The sequence below is a fragment of the Aedes aegypti genome, chromosome 1 (genome assembly GCF_002204515.2).
Source record: "Aedes aegypti strain LVP_AGWG chromosome 1, AaegL5.0 Primary Assembly, whole genome shotgun sequence".
Lineage (NCBI taxonomy): Eukaryota > Metazoa > Arthropoda > Insecta > Diptera > Culicidae > Aedes > Aedes aegypti.
The window spans coordinates 237,652,268-237,672,546 of NC_035107.1; the positions used below are offsets into that span (position 1 = coordinate 237,652,268).

General features: G+C 44.9%; 1 protein-coding gene across 1 annotated transcript in view; it reads right to left on the reverse strand.

The window, feature by feature from the left end:
• Positions 1 to 3,793: 3,793 nt before the first annotated feature.
• The window catches only part of LOC5578530 (intron-binding protein aquarius), a 303,684-nt gene continuing 287,198 nt past the window's right edge, over positions 3,794 to 20,279 (reverse strand). The window contains exon 5 of the mRNA XM_021837321.1: positions 3,794 to 6,123. Coding sequence (XP_021693013.1) covers positions 3,936 to 6,123 — 2,188 coding nt within the window. The 3' untranslated portion in view covers positions 3,794 to 3,935. The remainder of the gene's footprint in view (positions 6,124 to 20,279) is intronic.

Consider the following 20,279-nt stretch of genomic DNA (forward strand, 5'->3'; position numbering starts at 1 on the left):
TATGAATTTTCGAGATCACAAATCTAGAGAACCTGACAAACGTTAGCGCTGAAAATTTGATCGATTGGTAAATTTTCAGCTCAAACGGTTATTTGGTTCTCTAGATTTGTGCTCTTGAAAATTCAAGATTTGGCTTCGATGCATCTTCACCTGCAAAGCCCTGATAAAGGTGAATGATTGTGATGGCTATGACCGTGGTCATCATGTAAAGAACAAGCGGACAATGCAATGCTGTATCGTGTCAGCACCGAGGAGGCAGCCCCTCTAGCACGATGTAGGTAGCGCAACCCTGTTTAGGTGGCCTATCAAAGACTCTTCACCAACCAAGAAAGGCAAAAGTAGAGCAAACGGATTGATTTTACGGCAACAGATCCGGCAACGAAAAAAAGGACAACGATTGGAAAGTTGGATCTTGGAACGTGAGAACTTTGAATGAAAACCCGCGCGTGTTGGGCTCCTGGCTCGTGAACTGCGGAATGTCGGCGTGAACGTGGCAGCTATCCAGGAAATACGCTGGCCGAGAACCGGAGAACGCGAATTCTGAGCGGTGGATCCCATCGCCAACACTTCATTCAAGTACCACATCTACTACAGCGGTGGCGACAGAGCAGAACGTGGAGTTGGCTTCATAGTGATTGGGAAGCAGATGAAGCGAATTATTCGGTGGACACCGGTAAGCGACCGAATCTGTGTGTTGAGAATGAAGGGCAAGTTCTTCAACTACAGCCTGATCAGCTTATATGCACCAACGAATGATACGCCCGATGACATGAAGGATGAGTTCTATGAGAACCTGGATAAGGCCTACGGCGAGTGCCCAAAACAAGACGTCAAGATAGTCATCGGCGACGCAAATGCGCAGATCGGGAAAGAAGATTTCTTCCGACGCGTCATTGGAACGGAAAGCCTTCATTCCGTTACCAATGATAATGGCATGCGGCTAGTAACCTTCGCTGCTGCTAGAGGGATGGCAATCAGCAGTACCTATTTCGCACGAAAGAATATCCGCAAACACACCTGGCGACCAGTGCTGGAAAAGTTCGCATCACGAAGCAGCTCACGAGTGTATACCAACGCATAACAAACATCACAGACTCGCGAACTGGCTAGGTGTGAGTAAGTCCGCACCCGCCTGCTCGGGAGAACATGTCAAAAGAAGTAGCAACAAGCTCGGGAACGTTTACTCGCGAGTAACCGAGCAAGTTGTGATTTATTATGGTTCTGACAGACAAATTAATTGAATAACCATCAAGCCGGCAGTAAACTTCTAGTTTGTAGTCAAAAGCCCTTGAAAACCATAAATCTCGGAGGGTAAGCAGCTTTTTTTCCCAAAAGCACAATATGACTCTGAGCAGCTCCGAACACGTTCGCGAATCACTTTTAGCTTCAGTTACTCGGGAGTCGACAGATGCGAGTAAGCCAGCGCTCTGACGCTCGGGAGCGTTTGGTTTTGTTTTTGTTCCAGTTCAGATGAAGCGTTCGCCATTTTCCATCAATGCTGGTGACACCCGAGTGGCGATGCCTGCTCCCCAATAGACCACGTGCTGGCTGATGGGCGACATTTCTCAGATGTCATTGATGTCAGGACCTTCCGAGGCCCTAATATCGACTCGGATCATTATCTCGTTGTAGCTAAAATTCGGGCGCGGTTATCCAACGTCACGAGTTCCACAACAAACAGAACGCTGCGCTTCAGTATACAACGCTTGTTGACTGATGGGGTAGCTGCGCAATACCGTCAGCAACTAGACGAGCAGTTGGGAAGAATCAACGTTGTTGGAGACGTCGACAGCCTGTGGAACCCTATCCACGAAGCTGTGACAACAACGGCGCGGGAAGTGATCGGCACTGGTCAACGACGAAGACGAAACAACTGGTTCGATGGAGAGTGCCAGAGAGTGACAGACATGAAGAATGTCGGCAGAAGCCGTATGCGTGTGACCGGTACCCAACAGAACAGAGAGCGGTACAGGGCAGCGAGAGCCGAAGAAAAGCGGATCCACCGCATAAAGAAAAGGCAGCACGAAAAAAGTGTGGTAACTGACGCTCAAGAATGCATGAACCGGAATGATAAGCGGAGATTCTATGCAACGGTGAATGGTGCGCGGCACAATACCGTACCAATGCCCGCCGTGTGCAATGATCGAGAAGGGAATTTGCTGAGCGATAAAACGGCGTTGGCTGCCAGGTGGAAGGAGCACTTTCAGCAATTGTTGAACGGTGGAAATGGAAATGTAGCGAGGAACAGGATGAACATAGATGACGATCAAGCTGTGGATCCAACTACCATAGAAGAGGTTAAAAAGGCTATCAGCGAGACTAACTGTAAGGCTGCTGGGAAGGACGAGATCTCGGTTGAGCTTCTCAAGCACGGAAGTGAGCAGCTTTATCAGTCGATCCACCGAGTACTTCTGAAGGTATGGGAGGACGAAGAATTGCCCACCGGCTGGTTGGATGGCCTCATCCGCCCTATCTACAAGAAAGAGTACAAAATTCTGTCGCGCATCCTGTTTAACAGACTGAGACCGCTCGAGGAGTCCTTCGTCGGCGAATACCAAGCTGGGTTTTGTGAGGGCCGTTCGACAACGGACCAGATGTTCAGCTTGCGAATGATCCTAGACGAATTCCGGGAGTATAACTTGCAGACTCACCATCTGTTTATTGATTTCAAGGCGGCGTACGACTCAATGAAAAGAAATGAGCTTTGGCAGATAATGTCTGAAAATGGTTTTCCGGCGAAACTAATTAGGCTGATACGTTCTACGCTGGATGGATCGAAATCAAGTGTTCGGATCGCAGACGAAGTGTCAACCTCGTTCGTGACGTTAGACGGATTGAAGCACTTTCGAATTTAGTATTCAACATTGCACTCGAGGGTGCTATTAGATCTGGCGTGCAGAGAAATGGCACTATTATCACAAGGTCGCACATGCTCCTTGGCTTTGAGGACGATATAGACCTAATTGGAATCGATTTCAGGTCAGTGGAAAAGGCCTTCGTGCCTTTGAAGAGGTAGACAGCGAGGATAGGCCTGCTCATTAATTCTACCAAAACGAAATACATGGTTGCACTTAGAGATAGAGTCAGGCTTGTTAGTGTAGGTGCTGAGGTAGTGTTTGATGGGGATGTGTTTGAAGTTGTTGAAGAATAGTAAACAACTTGGAACACTTGTGACATGTGAAAACGACGTTTCCCGCGAAGTGAAAAGACGTGTTGCGGCTGCGAATAGGGCCTTTTACGGACTACGTAGCCATCTTAGGTCCAGCAGCTTGCAAACGGAAACAAAGTTCGCCCTGTATAAAACATTGATTTTTCCGGTGGTTCTCTACGGGCACGAAGCGTGGACGTTGAATGAGCCAGACCGGAAAGCTCTCGGTGTTTTCGAGCGTAAAGTGCTGCGGACAATACTCGGTGGGAAACTCGAAAATGGTGTGTGGCGCAGACGCATGAATCACGAGTTGTATCAAGTGTACAAAGATGCAAATATTATCAAGCGTGTAGAATACGGCAGACTTCAGTGGGCTGGTCACTTAGTGCGAATGTCGTAAGAAAGAATTGCGAAAATAATATTCTGCAGGGAACCAGGTGGAGGTCGGCGGCTGTACGCAGTGGAAGAGGACCTGGCGACCCTAAACGTTCGGGGCAACTGGAGAAGTTCGCCCAAGACCGACGAAGATGAAGCTCTACAATACGCCCGGCAATGGCGTGACGCTACGCTGTAGCCATCCAGGTATCAAGGTAGGTAAGCCTTGAATTACTATGCTTTTTCTCTACGGATATACAGAATTTCTACTATATTTTTCTATTGATGGATTTTTTATTTCGTCATGCGAACAAATATGTAATACTTTTATTGAAGCAATGTTTATTTGTTTTAATGTTAAATGTTAGTAATCTTAACGCAATTCTAAATGTTACTTTTCCATTATTAGGATTTATGATTCCTCCTCTTCATTGTTATCATTTTCTTGCTCTTCGGTTGCTTCCGTCTCCATTGTTTCCTGTGCTTGTTCTTGATCACATCCCTTCTCCTCAACATACGTATCCTGAGCGACCATTGTGGCTTTCATTGACTTTTCATCTTCCTCGTCTTCTTCCTTTTCCTCGACAACCTCCACTGCCTTCGCTGGAACCGACTTCGGAATGGTTAAAATAGCGCCACCCTTCTTCTTTGAACGTTTCTTTGAAATCGCCTGCTGATGCATTTGATCAATCATATCCACCTCGTTGCAGATCGGAGTCGGAACAAACTCCTTCGGTTGCTCCTGAGCCTTTTCTGTTGCTGCCTTAGCCGCCGCCGCAGCTGCCTGATCCTCTTTGGGCTGCTTAGCAGCTAGTTCCTTCTGCTGCTGTTCGTACAATTTTTTCATCTCCTCCATTTCGTCGCGAATGACGTTGACCTTCTTCATGTAGAAGTTGTACACGAATTGTGCCATGTCCGTCATGTCATTAACGACGTAAGATTTCTTTTCGAATGCGTCACTGTTCTTTCTAGAACAAGGAACAGTTTCGTCCTTTAGCAAATGCAATTGAAGAGGGCGCTTTGTGAGCAACTTGAAAGCTGGCTGCAACTCAACGCAGTTCTTGAACAAAGAAACTCGTCCGAAAATGTACAAACCAAGACGGGCACGACTCATGGCGACGACCAAACGGCGAACATCTCGGATATGACCGATTGTTTTGGTTCGGACCAGCGACAGTAAGATGTAGTCATTCTGTTGACCTTGATACTTGTCCACCGTTGTAACCTTGTGCGGTTTTCCTATGAGAGGATTATCGGCGCAACGAGCATCAATGACATCACGAATCAGATGCTTTTGGCCATTGTAGGTGGTTAGAATGGAGATCTTCTCCGCTGGGTAGCCGATAAGGCGCATGTACATGAAGACCGCGACGATATATTCGGCCTCGGCCAGATTCTGGTAGAAGTAGGGATTGGGTTCCGATTCTCCAACTCCGTTGAAGTCTTCAACATTGATCAGTTGATAGTCGTAGACAAAGCCTGGATTGCAGTTGATGTACTCAGGCCATTGAGTGACGTGAGCTAGATCACCAAGCTTGGTGTAGCGCCACTTATACAATTCGCAGATGCTGGATCGAGCACGACCTTGCCCATCTAGATCAATCGTTGGAACGCCCAAACGAACCAATCTCGTGAAGAGCGACTGTTCCATGTTCGAATACTTCTGGAACGCCATGTTTTTGATAACAGGTGGAAGCTGATGATGATCTCCGATCATGATCCAACGTTTTAAACGATTGTAGCCATCCATGGGATTCTGCAGCAGTAGCGGAATGAATGTTTCGATCTCTAGAATTTGAGCGGATTCTTCCATCAGGATGTTGTCGTACTTGAAACCCATGTTGACCAGTTCCTTGCGCTTCAAAGCCGCGTGGGTACATGTCATAGCGATCACCTTGGCTTCCTTAACCAAAAGATATTTGGAACGATCTAAGCCACTACGAAGCAGCTCAAAAGCTCTAAACTCTTCCAATTCTGTAAAGATATGAGATATATAACGGTAGCAGCTACGAGCGATCTCCATGTTCTCCTCGAAAGTGCTTCCATGGAACAGTGGCTGTGGAGCGTCATGGAAGAACTTGGTGAATGGAAATTCTTCCTCGAAGGCGGCAGCGTTCTTGTATTCCTTGCTTTCTTCGAACTCGCTGAGGAACTTCTCCCAGCGGGCAATGATCTGATACAAATAGAAGTGTCCAGCCGTTTCGCATGTGTAAGCGACATCTCCAACAACTCCTAGCGAATCCTGAAGTCGCTGAACCTGTCCGAGAAGGTCGATACGCTTCGACAGGACGTAGTTGACTCTACCGTACCGACTGTAATCCTTCTCGGTCTCTAGTGACTCTTCACCGTGACCCAAACGCAACAGATGACGCTCGTCGATGTCCAGGGCCATGATTTTCTCGAACAGTTGATTCAACGCCTGATTGGAGTGGGTCACGATCAGGGTGCGCTGATTCGGATGGTTGTGATACAGATTGGAGATGATTTGCACGGCCACGTCGGTCTTACCGGTACCAGGAGGACCCACCACCAGCGTTAAGCCCGGCTGCATGCCCGCCTTGATGGCTTCCACTTGAGTTGGCGTGAAGCGGATGGTATTTCTGGAAAAGGGAAATAACGTGAGATAAGTAATTGAGTACCTAATGTACATGCGTAATTTGCAGACTATAGACTAGGTACTACGCGCACTTGAAGCAATAAAATAGACCACTTTAATTATTCCTTAGCATCTTGTCCAGTAACTCCTATCTCTATCTCCTCGCGCTACCTGATGGGGTAGGGTGCAGAGCTACTTGGGCACTTCCATGATTCACTTTGGCATGGGGGGTTTTTCTCGGCCGAATCGTTTGAAACTTTGCAATCAGAAGCGCTTCAATACGACGCATATTGTGGTCAAAAATAAACTCAGTAGCTTTCGAAACACCCCACTGCCGAAATGAATCAAAAGTGCCAAGAATAGGATCTGGCTCCCTACTAACACCCTACACGGGAAAAAATTCTGTAGTAAGAACTACTATTTTAGCTGACTACGCCCATTCTTAAAATTAACATGGAATTTCATGCCATTTTACCATGTTTACGGTACATCCCACCACATTACTGGTACATTCGACAGAAATCATTTTCACCAATCTGATTCCGACTACAGACATGGTAAAATCAGGAAGCCCAGATAGCCGTAACGGTAAACGCGCAGCTATTCAGCAAGACTAAGCTGAGGGTCGTGGGTTCGAATCCCACCAGTCGAGAATCTTTTCGGGTTGGAAACTTTTTCGACTCCCAGGGCATAGAGTATCATCGCACCTGCCACACGATATACAAATGCAAAAATGGTCAATTGGCAAAGAAAGCTCTCAGTTAATAACTGTAGAAGTGCTCATAAGAACACTAAGCTGAGAAGCAGGCTTTGTCCCAGTTGGGACGTAACGCCAGAGAGAAGAAGAAACATGGTAAAATCAAGCGCATTTCTGGTCTGCTGAAAATTGCCGGTGTGAGCAGCTAAGTTAACCCCCTAAAATTGTAGTTTTCACCGCACAATCACCCATATTGAGCGGTTCCATTTGAATTCGAATGTCGGTTTACTTTTGTATTTTTTGATTTTGCTGAAATTTGGCATATGCTTTCTTTATACCCAAAAATGCCTATTTGCATCATCGCACAGTGCGTTGCTCCATAGACAAAAATCAAATTTCAAGTTATTTTTTTCGACGATAATAAGTATCCAAAAGTGTTTATAGATAACATCGGCTATTGAAACGTGTATTTATAAGATTCATAAAGCACTAAAACGACTACAACAAGCGTCGAAAGTGACAGTTGTCGGAGTAGCAGAAAAACTTAATTTTGTCGCATGTTTTCAACATTACTTTCAACCAGTACGGAGGGCGTTGAAACCAATATATTCAATCAAAATTTAAAAGAGAACATGTTTGAAGGTTCGTTAAGTATATTTGATGGGATAAGCACACCAATTTTACCTTTGAATATGAGAAATCGGCACGATGAGTTGGCTATGAAATCAAACTTATAAAATACTAACATGTAACTTTGGTTATCGATTCAAAAAAAGTTCCACCGAGTTCCACTCTAAATCACTCACAGACATCTTTTTCAGAGTGTCCTCTAAGAGGTCTGAAAGATACAGCTGCAACTCCCTGCAACTTTTTGAGATTTTCAACTATTTTTCGGTAAACTCCTTAATCAGCACAAGTATGAAAATGAGTTGTTTGTGATAAAAAATCCGAAAATCTCGCAACGCTATGTGGTCAAAGCTGAACCAGACATTACACCAGAGCAAGTTTATGTTTAAAATATTATATTTTAAATGAAGTTTCAAAGATTTTATTCAAATTTTATGGTAAATACTAGAAATTTTTTAAAATGTGCGCATTTTTTGCATAAAAACGTATAAGTCACTTTTGCAGCTACGAGTGTGAAGAGCAGGGATTGAATCCTGAGAAAATTGAGAGAATCTCTCACGTATCGCTCTCTGTAACTATCATAACTATCATGTTCCTTTTCCCGAACAGCCTAGATAGCCGTGTAGTGTCGGTAGCGCAAACGGAGCCTGTGGAGTACCAGGGCGCCCTCTACAGTATTGTGCCCTTCCTGTGCTACCCGGAGCAATGGTGCAGGTGACCTTGTGTTCCTCCGAGACAATCGGCTTCCCTTCTTCAGTCTCAAACCTGAGGCTAAATAAGGGTGGGATTATAAGGATGTTGTAAATTAGTTTAAATTTTTCACCCTTATGGCTTCGCATTATGCGTTTTTTTTTTTTGTTGGGGCAGCAGGGACGACAGTCCAGGGGCTTAACGGACCCCCCCCCCCCATAAAGGACTATGTCAACCCTAGCATGGCCTCCCTGCTTGCATAGATAACCATGGGATTATAAAGGCGACTATTCCAGCGGAGATGGATAGCGGCTCTTAGGGGGACCCATAAGAGATGATCAACCAAAACAAACAACTAGCGGAATGTGAAGGAGAGGCTTCTGGACCTATCAGTAACCGGCTAAGGTTCCCGCCAAGGAAGGAGGCGACCAACTTTATTGAAAACAGTGTGGGCAAAAGCCTAGATACTGTGACGACGGCAGGCACTGGCCGCTCCAGTGCAACATGTGTGGTGACCGATGGCCCGGGACTAATCGAGGCCATGGATCGCAATAGGGAGTACCTCCCTAAAATGCAGGTAGCTGCTGAGCAACTTGATGTCATCATCGAATATGTTAAAAGCAAAACAAATATCAGCAAAGACTTGAAAACAAGTCTACTGAAATTGCGACAATCAGTCCTAGCTGCAAAGCAGGACTACGAGAAAGCCAAGGAACAACTGGGCAAGGTAGAAGGCCAAAAAGACACTAGGTCGTGTCAGACCGAAGTGTTTTCCTTCACAGGCAACGCGAATATATCTGATGATATTATTCGATACGCGATGCGGAAAAGGGAAGCTTCCGGGGATGAATACGTGGCGAAAAGACGTATGGTTGCTAAGGGAAAAGTGACCTACGCGGCCGTCCTCCAAAGCGGAAAAGCTGGCACGAGCCAAGCCCCGCGATCAAGAGGACATGGCAACAAAGGTGAGGCCAACACCAATCCTAAGGCCAAGAAAGCCAAGAAAAAGGAGCCACGGGTTAACCGGAACCAGGCAGTGCATCCACAGGAACCACGGGCGCAAGGCAACAGCAACCCGTGGATACGAGTTGGAAATAAGAAAAAACAGAGGAAACCGAAAACGGAGCCCAAGGAGAGCGCTAAACCGAAAACAGCGAAACCTAGGAATTTAGGCGAAGCCCTCGTTATCAAAACGGAGGAAGCAAAATACGCCGAGGTTCTGAAGGCGATGCGAAGCACAGAGAAGCTATCGCCATTGGGCGCAGACGTGCGAAGCATAAGGCGAACTAGGATTGGTGAAATGATCCTAGTCTTAAAGAAGGACGCCAAGGAAAAGGGTGCAGTCTATAAGCAACTGGCACAAGAAGTACTTGGTGACGAGGTTGATGTAAGATCCCTTACTGCTGAAGCGATTCTCCAGTGTAAAAATCTGGATGAGGTCACCGATGCAGCGGAGGTCTCGGCTGCCCTCAAAGAGCAGTGTGACATCGACGTAGCCAGTAAGGCCATCCACCTTAGAAAGGGCCCGCAGGGCACCCAGGTGGCGGCGATCAGGCTGCCAGTCGCAGAGGCCAACAAAGCGAAGAACTTGGGCATACTCAAGGTAGGCTGGTCGGTTTGCCGGCTGAGCATACAACAGCCTCCTGAAGTTTGCTTGAAGTGTTTCGGGAAGGGCCATAAGTCGTGGAATTGCAATGGTCCCGACAGAAGTAAGATTTGCAGAAAATGCGGCGCTGAAGGCCATAGGGCAAGCGATTGTAAGCAAATCGCTAAGTGCCTAATATGTGTCGACAGAGCAGACAACGGACACTTAACGGGCGGACCCAAATGTCCGGGCACAAGCGGAGTATCAAAGCAGCCAAAACGGAAGTAACACAGTTAAATTTAAACCACTGTGATGCAGCCCAGCAGCTGCTTTGGCAGTCAGTCTCGGAAACCAAGACTGACGTGGTGTTATTATCGGACCCATACCGCATACCAGCCAACAACGGGAACTGGGTGGCGGATAGGTCTCAACAGCTAGCAGCTATAGGGACGACAGGACGATACCCAATCCAAGAAGTAGTCTCTAGCTCAAATGACGGTTTTGCGATAGCAAAAATCAACGGCGTGTTCTATTGCAGTTGTTACGCGTCCCCAAGGTGGTCGATTGAGGAATTTTCCCACATGGTTGACAGGATGATGGCCGAACTAGCTAATCGGCAGCCAGTAGTGATAGCTGGCGACTTTAATGCATGGGCAGTGGAGTGGGGTAGCCGCTGCACCAATCAAAGAGGCCAGCTATTGTTGGAATCCCTGGCCGCATTAAATGTAGAGCTGGCAAATGTGGGTACAGTGAGTACCTTCCGCAGAAATGGTGCAGAATCGATCATCGACGTGACGTTTTGTAGTCCTAACCTTTTAGGTACCATGAACTGGCGCGTTGATGACGGTTATACTCATAGCGATCATCAATCGATTCGCTATAGTATAATACCAGGCGGGCAGAAGGCAGCGCGATGTAACTCGACCCAAGCCCGAGGATGGAAAACAGCGCGCTTCGACGGCGAAGTATTCACTGAAGCCCTGAGGCGCGAACGAAACACTCTGGACCTAAACGGTGAAGAGCTAGTTGCTATGATATCACGAGCGTGTGATGCTTCCATGCCGAGAAAAGCCCCTCCTAGAGAGAACAGGCCGCCAGTGTATTGGTGGTGCGAATCAATTGCAAATCTTCGAGCAATCTGCCTTCGGGCTAGACGAAGAATGCAACGTGCACGCACAGAAGCACAAAGAGAGGAACGCGGTGCAGCATTCAGAGAGGCAAAGTTGGCTCTCAAAAAGGAAATCAAGAGTCGAAAACGGGCATGCTTTGAAAGTCTATGCGAGAGTGCCAATTCTAGTCCATGGGGTGACGCCTACAGAGTGGTAATGGCTAAGACCAAAGGAGCCATAGCGCCCCAAGAGAAATCGCCCGAGTTGCTGCGATCGATAATCGATGTACTCTTCCCGCACCATCCCATAAGCCCATGGCCCCCAGCGCCGTATGCGGCAGATGAAGGAGAAGAAGTGGCGAGAGTGACGAACGAAGAGCTGGCAGAAGTCGTGAAATCATTCGCGTCAAACAAGGCACCGGGACCCGATGGTATCCAGAATGTTGCCTTAAAAGCGGCAGTGAACACGGATCCGGACATGTTCAGAACCACGATGCAACGCTGCATTGATCAAGGAATCTTCCCGGATGTATGGAAGCGACAGAAATTGGTGCTACTACCAAAGGCGGGGAAACCACCAGGTGACCCGTCGGCGTATAGACCTATCTGTCTACTAGATACGACGGGCAAGTTATTGGAGAGGTTGATTCTCAACAGACTAGTACCGTATACGGAGAGTGCGGACGGCCTGTCCAACAATCAGTTTGGATTCAGAAAAGGTAAATCTACTCTGGACGCCATCCAGTCGGTCGTTCAAACAGCTGAGGTGGCAATCGAGCATAAAAGGAGCGGCATCCGTTACTGCGCGGTTGTCACTCTGGATGTGAAGAATGCGTTCAACAGCGCAAGCTGGGAAGCAATAGCACACGCGCTTCACCGTTTCAAGGTACCGGTGCAGTTGTGTAAGCTTCTAGAAAGCTATTTTGATGGTAGGATTCTACTGTATGACACAGAGGAGGGGCAGAAAAGCGTTCGAATTACCGCGGGAGTACCTCAAGGTTCAATCCTGGGCCCGCTGTTATGGAATGCAATGTACGATGACGTACTGAGGCTGCCCCTTCCGACGGGTGTTAAGATTGTTGGCTTCGCCGACGATATCACCCTAGTGGTCTATGGTGAATCGATGGAGGAAGTAGAGTTGACAGCAGCGCACTCTATTTCCCTGGTTGAGGAATGGATGAAGTCTAGGAAACTAGGACTGGCCCGTCACAAGACTGAGGTGGTGGTGGTCAACAACCGCAAGTCCGAGCAACGGGCGCTTATCTCGGTAGGTGATTGCACCATAGAGTCCAAGCGATCCCTTAGGCATCTTGGGGTAATGATCGATGACAAGCTGAGCTTCGCTAGCCACGTTGAATATGCCTGTAAAAGGGCATCTACGGCTATAGCGGCGCTTTTGAGGATGATGTCTAACAGCTCTGCTGTAATTGCCAGCAAACGCAAGCTGCTGGCAAGCGTGGCGCTATCCATACTAAGGTATGGAGGATCAATCTGGTCAAAAGCGCTTAGAACGAACAGAAACCTAAAGCGGTTGGAAAGCACGTACAGGATAATGTGCTTAAGAGTAGCAAGTGCATACCGGACGGTATCTAAAGAGGCCGTGTGCATCATAGCCGGGATGACGCCCATCGGGCTCATCATCAAGGAAGATGTTCAATGCTTCAACCAAAGGGGTACCAGAGGAGTCCGCGACACGTGTAAAGAGGAAACGCTCAGAAGCTGGCAGCAGGAATGGGATAACTCCACTAAGGGTAGATGGACCCATCGACTAATACCAAATGTGTCAGATTGGTATGGTAGAAGCCATGGGGAAGTGAACTTCCACCTGACGCAGTTTCTGTCAGGACATGGTTGCTATAGACAGTACCTGCATAGGTTCGGGCACTCAGAATCTCCTGCGTGCCCCAATTGTGCTGGTGTAGAGGAAACAGCGGAGCATGTCGTGTTCGATTGCCCCCGTTTCATTGTTGTGAGAGGTCGCATGCTCACTACATGCGGAGGGGACACGTCCCCCGACAATATTATAGAGAGAATGTGTGCGGATGCCGAGTGCTGGAATGCAGTAACTACGGCTGTCACTCACATTATGTTAGAATTGCAGCGTCTATGGCGCGCCGACCAAGAGTTGGCTGCAGAGGATTAGCCCTGCCGAGGCTGGTCCCTTGTAACATTGTTTAAGTCGGCTAGGAGAAGCAGTTTGCCTAGGCTGCTTCTGCTATACGTGTTGTGCTATATGCACTGGTCCCTTCCCGAAGAAATACCGTAAGGTGGTTCCGGGGAGATGAGGGTCTGAGTCCAAGGGTCATGTCGATGCACTGTTCACCACTTGAGCAATTCTAAACGAATTGCTCATGCACAGTGCATAGGCTGGTTTTAGCGAGTCGTCGTTGGTGCGTCATCCCCGCATTCCCTGAGTTATCTTCTCAGGGGATCTGTTTGCAGATTTCCCCCTTGTAAAAATAAAAAAAAAACAAAAAAAAAACTATCATAACATGCTGCACATTATGAGAGACTGTTTATCGTATACTGCTACAAGTTTGATCAGATTGGGGGGATAGTAGTGCATGATAAAACCCCTCTAAACATGCTCCAAGCCTGGGGGACACTGTTGTTATTGGAAGATCGTGGATTGTTTATCGTGCCAGTAAAGAAAAACGCCTATCCCAAACGGTAAACAAGCGAGAAAAATGGATTTTATCATCGCTCTCTCGTTGGGGCTCTCGCTCGCTGCTTCCATTTATCAGACTTGTTACACCTTGCGATACAATGACGATCGTGGACCGCAACAGATGAGATGTTTTTCTTTGCTTGCTTTGATCGTGCTTCATTCTCAAATGAGAGCGAATTCTGCAACGCCTGGTGAACAGACATATTTGCAAATAACTTCTTACATCATTATAGGCAATAATAGTACAAATTACAAGGTTTTTGTTGGAAAATATTGGAATTGGCGCTTAGGACAGTTTTGCGATTATGCGTATACTATATGTCATTTATGCAAATTGCAACTCTTTTCACCAGAAAAAAACTTTTCCTTTCATACCAAGGTGCTTAAATGGCTTGATCTTCCAGTTTTGATTTTTGTCCCGCATCTCCATACATTCAACGCACTGTGCCTCGGTTCGCCATTTTTACCCTAGCGTTACTTTTGAGAAGGGCCTAAGAAAAAAAGCCTCAACAATTTTCAAAAAATTAAAACTCAGAAATTATGTGTCCGATCAGTTTGGTGTCTTCCGCAATGTTTTAGGTTATTGTTGGGACTATCTGGAAAAAAATATACACTGTAAAAAAATATGTTGTAATTTTTTATATATCGAAAATAAAGCTTAAAAATCAATTTTCTCAAAAATTGTATTTTTGATTTTTTTTATTTTTTAAAAAATCATAACTTTTTTGTCCATGATTTCTTCATCTTGACCTACTGTGCAAAAGACTTCATTTTTTGTCTACTTTAACATATAAACAATAAAAAAAATCAAAAATACGATTTTTGAGAAAATTGATCTTTAAGCTAAAAAATTACAACAATTTTTTTTACAGTGTATTTTTTTTTCCAGATAGTCCCAACAATAACCTAAAACTTTGTGGAAGACTCCAAACTGATCGGACAAACCGTTTCTAAGTTATATTATAATGACCGAAAATTGAAAATTATATCATAATTTTGTATTAAAATCGCTGTATCTTTAAAACGGTAAAAGTTAGTCTGATTTTTCCGTATACCTTTTTTGTTGTAAATTTTGCGTACTTTCATAAAATCGAGTTTAAAAATATTTAAAAAGTTTATTATGACCATTTTCAAAAATTCACCTTTTTTCAAAAAATCATAACTTTTTTGTCCATGATTTCTCCATCTTGACCCACTGTGCAAAAGACTTCATTTTTTGTCTACTTTAACATATAAGAAAAAAAAATCAAAAATACGATTTTTGAGAAAATTGATTTTTAAGCTTTATTTTCGATATATAAAAAATACAACTTTTTTTTTTACAGTGTATATTTTTTTCCAGATAGTCCCAACAATAACCTAAAACATTGCAGAAGACATCAAACTGATCGGACAAACCGTTTCTAAGTTATAATTTTTTGAAAATTTTAAGGATTTTTTCCTTAGGCCCTTCTCAAAAGTAAGGCTAGAGTCAAAATGGCGAGCCGATGATGCAAAAAGGCATTTTTGGGCATAAAGAAAGCATGTGCAAAATTTCATCCAAATCAAAAAATATAAAAATGAAATTTGGGAAAAAAGTCGTTATTTTCTGTGGAACCGCTCTATTCTTGTTTACGTTCGAATGTGCTTTCGATCGAAAACCATTTGGCATTCCCGTTTACGCCAGCAAAATCAAATGGACCATGGATTCGACCGAATAGGATTCGATCGAAAGTTGGATCCGCCGTATACAAAAATAAGGGTGATTTTTTTTTTTTGCGTGTAGGGGAATATTGGGTAGCCAACCGCGATGAGAACTTTAGGGAAGATTGCTTCTGCAGCTCTAGAGCGTGAGTAAATTTTTTAGCATAAACGGTTGTCTGGTTCTCTAGAATTTTGCTCTTGAGAATGTGTATGTTCTGCGCACGCTACTCTTCCACATTTTCATAAATCATTTCTGGAAAAACATTTGAAAAGGGCCCAAGAGGTCTTAAGCTTTTGGCTACAATTTACTGAGCATATTGGCAAAATGACCGCCAAAGCATTATCAGTACTTGGAATCATACGTCGACATGTTTCCATTTTTACCGACTTATATATATATACTTGAATATGCCTGTAAAAGGGCATCTACGGCTATAGCGGCGCTTTTGAGGATGATGTCTAACAGCTCTGCTGTAATTGCCAGCAAACGCAAGCTGCTGGCAAGCGTGGCGCTATCCATACTAAGGTATGGAGGATCAATCTGGTCAAAAGCGCTTAGAACGAACAGAAACCTAAAGCGGTTGGAAAGCACGTACAGGATAATGTGCTTAAGAGTAGCAAGTGCATACCGGACGGTATCTAAAGAGGCCGTGTGCATCATAGCCGGGATGACGCCCATCGGGCTCATTATCAAGGAAGATGTTCAATGCTTCAACCAAAGGGGTACCAGAGGAGTCCGCGACACGTGTAAAGAGGAAACGCTCAGAAGCTGGCAGCAGGAATGGGATAACTCCACTAAGGGTAGATGGACCCATCGACTAATACCAAATGTGTCAGATTGGTATGGTAGAAGCCATGGGGAAGTGAACTTCCACCTGACGCAGTTTCTGTCAGGACATGGTTGCTATAGACAGTACCTGCATAGGTTCGGGCACTCAGAATCTCCTGCGTGCCCCAATTGTGCTGGTGTAGAGGAAACAGCGGAGCATGTCGTGTTCGATTGCCCCCGTTTCATTGTTGTGAGAGGTCGCATGCTCACTACATGCGGAGGGGACACGTCCTCCGACAATATTATAGAGAGAATGTGTGCGGATGCCGAGTGCTGGAATGCAGTAGCTACGGCTGTCACTCACATTATGTTAGAATTGCAGCGTCTATGGCGCGCCGACCAAGAGTTGGCTGCAGAGGATTAGCCCTGCCGAGGCTGGTCCCTTGTAACATTGTTTAAGTCGGCTAGGAGAAGCAGTTTGCCTAGGCTACTTCTGCTACACGTGTTGTGCTATATGCACTGGTCCCTTCCCGAAGAAATACCGTAAGGTGGTTCCGGGGAGATGAGGGTCTGAGTCCAAGGGTCATGTCGATGCACTGTTCACCACTTGAGCAATTCTAAACGAATTGCTCATGCACAGTGCATAGGCTGGTTTTAGCGGGTCGTCGTTGGTGCGTCATCCCCGCATTCCATGAGTTATCTTCTCAGGGGATCTGTTTGCAGATTTCCCCCTTGTAAAAAACAAAAAAAACACAAAAACCGACTTATACGTTTTGAAGACACTGTATTGCTCTGTAGCCACGTTTCTGTATTTCTGTAGCCCGATTATGTGAAAAGCTCGTTAAAACGAGCAACTTGCAGCGAGCCGTTTTTCAGTGGTTACCAAGGTTGAGAAAAAGTGCTCTACGAATAATTCTAGAATATGCTTCGCCTATTTGGTGCCCCTACCAAATGACGCAAATCGTGTCAATCGAACGTGTCCAGAAAAAAAAAAACTTCGTTTTGCATTGCGTAACCCAGAGTTTCTCAACCGGAAGGTCCGCGGACCCCTAGGGGGCCGTGAAGACATCACAGACGGTCCGTGAAGCCGTTTTTCAATAAGTGTTTTTTGAGTATTGATAAACAAATGAGAGGAATTTCTTACCCCGTTTGTTTTGTAAGAGTTCATAGTCAGTGGAGTTTTATCTTCAATATTAGAAAAACGACTTTTCAATTTACACAAATACTGATAAAATAATTATAGTCCAGTACTGATAAAATAATTACAGTTCATAGGAGGCTTTAAGCCTAGCTTTTAGTGCAAGCCGGAAAACAAAATTAATATCTTTCCTAGCGATATACGTACAAAAATTGTGGCATTTTCAGGGCTAATCTTTGACATATTTCGCCAGTTTCTTGATCTTCGAGAACTTCGAAATGTATCTGGGGTGTTTCTAAGCAAATTACTCGCGGTACTGAAAAAAAAAAGTTTTCACGGTTTTCACTCAAACCATTGGCGAAATCTTCTTGAAATAATCAGCAGGATTTTATGAGATTTTCTAGATATTCATCACACTTTAAAATAATACGGATTACGGTGAAATTTTATCGTAATCTCTACAGCTCAAGGAATTTGTAAAATCGTTGAACAAAATAATAAAGAAAAAAATCAAAAATTGTTCAACCGGGAATTGAGCTCCCAATCTACCGATCAGGAAGCAAGCTTGCTATCACTGAGGCAGCTATCACTGCCTGCTAGTGGATTGCAAAAACAACAAAAGAACCTCATGCCTGCCGATTTCACAGAAAAACGGTGTTTCACAGAAAAGTTCGGTGACAGTAAACCGAACTGCTCATCGGTATTTCAAAGGGTAACAGTAAATTTGTTTGTTTTCACGATTCTTTCCGGTAAAATAGTAGATTTCACGGATTTTGTCGGTAAAATATAAAATTTCACAGGAAAATTTGACATTTTTTTGCTTAAGCCTGATTTGCTACTGAAAAGGAATTGCTAAAGAAATATATCTTGCAGAAATTGTCTATAGCGACTCCTATTTGAACTGACAGTTCTTTTCAACTGCGTACTGCGATCAGAAAAAAGCGCATTCTTGATCGATTCCTTGCAGAAATTTCCCATGCATCAAGATAGGCCGAGAAATTACTTGTCAGCAACGAATCAGGCTTTAAGCTAAGTATGCTGTTCCGCCCAAGAAAAGTAAAAAATTCTGCCCCAGAAATGGTCAAGAAATTTTCTAGAGTGAGCTCCATTTGAAATGGCATTTCTTTTCAACTGCGTACTGCGATCAAAGAAAAATGCTTTTCTTAACCATTTCTTGCAAGAAATTTTCCACGCATCGATATAGCCGATTACTTTTCTGTTGAAGTGCATACTTCGCTTTATAGTTCAAATTTGTTGATTTATATCATAGGATACTACGATTTATTCTAAGTTTGAAAGCAGTGATCGTTGATAAAACTGCGAAGATTCTAAACGAGAATTTTGAAGAGTTATTGGTAATATTTTAAGAGCTGCTGAACAAGAATCGCTAAAGAAACTTGTCTCCGATTCCTTGCAAAAATTTTCTACAGCGACTCCCGTTTGAACTGACATCCCTTTTCAACTGCGTTCTGCGATCAGAAAAAAGCGCTTCCTTGATCGATTCCTTGCAGAAATTTCCCATGCATCAAGATAGGCCAAGAAATTACTTGTCAGCAGCGAATCAGGCTTATGTATGTTAAAAAGACAATTCAATATTAATTAGTATTCATAATACCGTATGAAGGGCCAAAAGGGGGGTTGTAGACCCGTAAGCAGAGACACTCATGCGAAACCCGCGGGAGAAAGAGAATCTCCTTCCAACAGTATAATACAACAATTAATGAGAATTCTCTGGTTTCTAAAAAGCCTAAAGAAAAGTTATTTAGAATATTAAAAGAGGCTTGCAGAGGTTAAATTCTAACATATTTTCCATAAATTTATCTGAGAACTTCGTGAATTCAGTTGCAGCTTTTGGTACGCCAAACAGAAATACAAACCTAGCAAAAAAAACGACGTTTCTCGGATAAATCTTCATTCTAGGTACCCATGGACATATATTTAAAAAAAATCTTAGAGTTGTTTTTGTTGAAAAAATCTTGTGAGATACTTTAGAAGTTTTTTATGGATTTTTGGATAAATGTTTGATAGACTTGCCAGCTTTTAGTCGACTCCGAATGATCTTGGAAGAATGGTGGATTACAGATTACAGATAAAATTACCGGGTATGTTATTATTTTTATTTAGTTGGTGTTACATCAATTAATTTGATAAAACCTCGTTAACGATGTTACGCCAATTTACTCGGTCCATGGCTGTGTCTCTCCAACTTCGATTTTGGCCCACGTTCTCCAGATCTTGTTGCACCTGATCAAGCCACCTCGCTCGCTGTGCTCCTCGCCTTCTTGTGCCAACCGGATTCGACGCGAACACCATCTTTGCAGGATTGTTGTCCGGTAGTCTTGCAACATGTCCTGCCCAGCGCACCCTTCCGGCTTTCGCAACCTTCTGGATACTGGGTTCGCCGTAGAGCCTAGCGAGCTCGTGGTTCATTCTCCGCCGCCACACACCGTTTTCCTGTACTCCGCCAAAGATCGTCCTAAGCACCCTTCGTTCGAACACTCCAAGTGCTTGCAGGTCCTCTTCCAGCATGGTCCATGCTTCATGTCCATAGAGGACCACCGGTCTTATAAGCGTTTTGTACATGGTACATTTGGTGCGAGGGTGAATCTTTCTCGACCGCAGCTTCTTCTGGAGCCCATAGTAGGCGCGACTTCCACTGATGATGCGTCTCCGTATTTCACGACTAACGTTGTTATCAGCCGTTAACAAGGATCCGAGGTAGACGAACTCATCAACCACCTCAAAAGTATCCCCGTCTATCGTAACACTGCTTCCCAGGCGGGCTCTGTCGCGCTCGGTTCCGCCTATCAGCATGTACTTTGTTTTTGACGCATTCACCACCAGGCCGACTTTTTTCGCTTCATGTTTCAGGCGGGTGTACACGTCTGCCACCGTTCCAAATGTTCTGCCGGCAATATCCATATCATCCGCGAAGCAAACAAATTGACTGGATCTTGTGAAAATCGTACCTCGGTTATTGAACCCGCATGACACCTTCTAGCGCGATGTTGAACAGCAGGCACGAAAGTCCATCACCCTGTCGAAGTCCCCGGCGGGATTCGAACGAACTGGAATGTTCGCCCGAAATCTTCACGCTATTCTGCACACCGTCCATCGTTGCTCTTATTAGTCTTGTGAGCTTCCCGGGAAAGCTGTACTCGTCCATGATTTTCCATAAACCGCTTTGAAATCGAT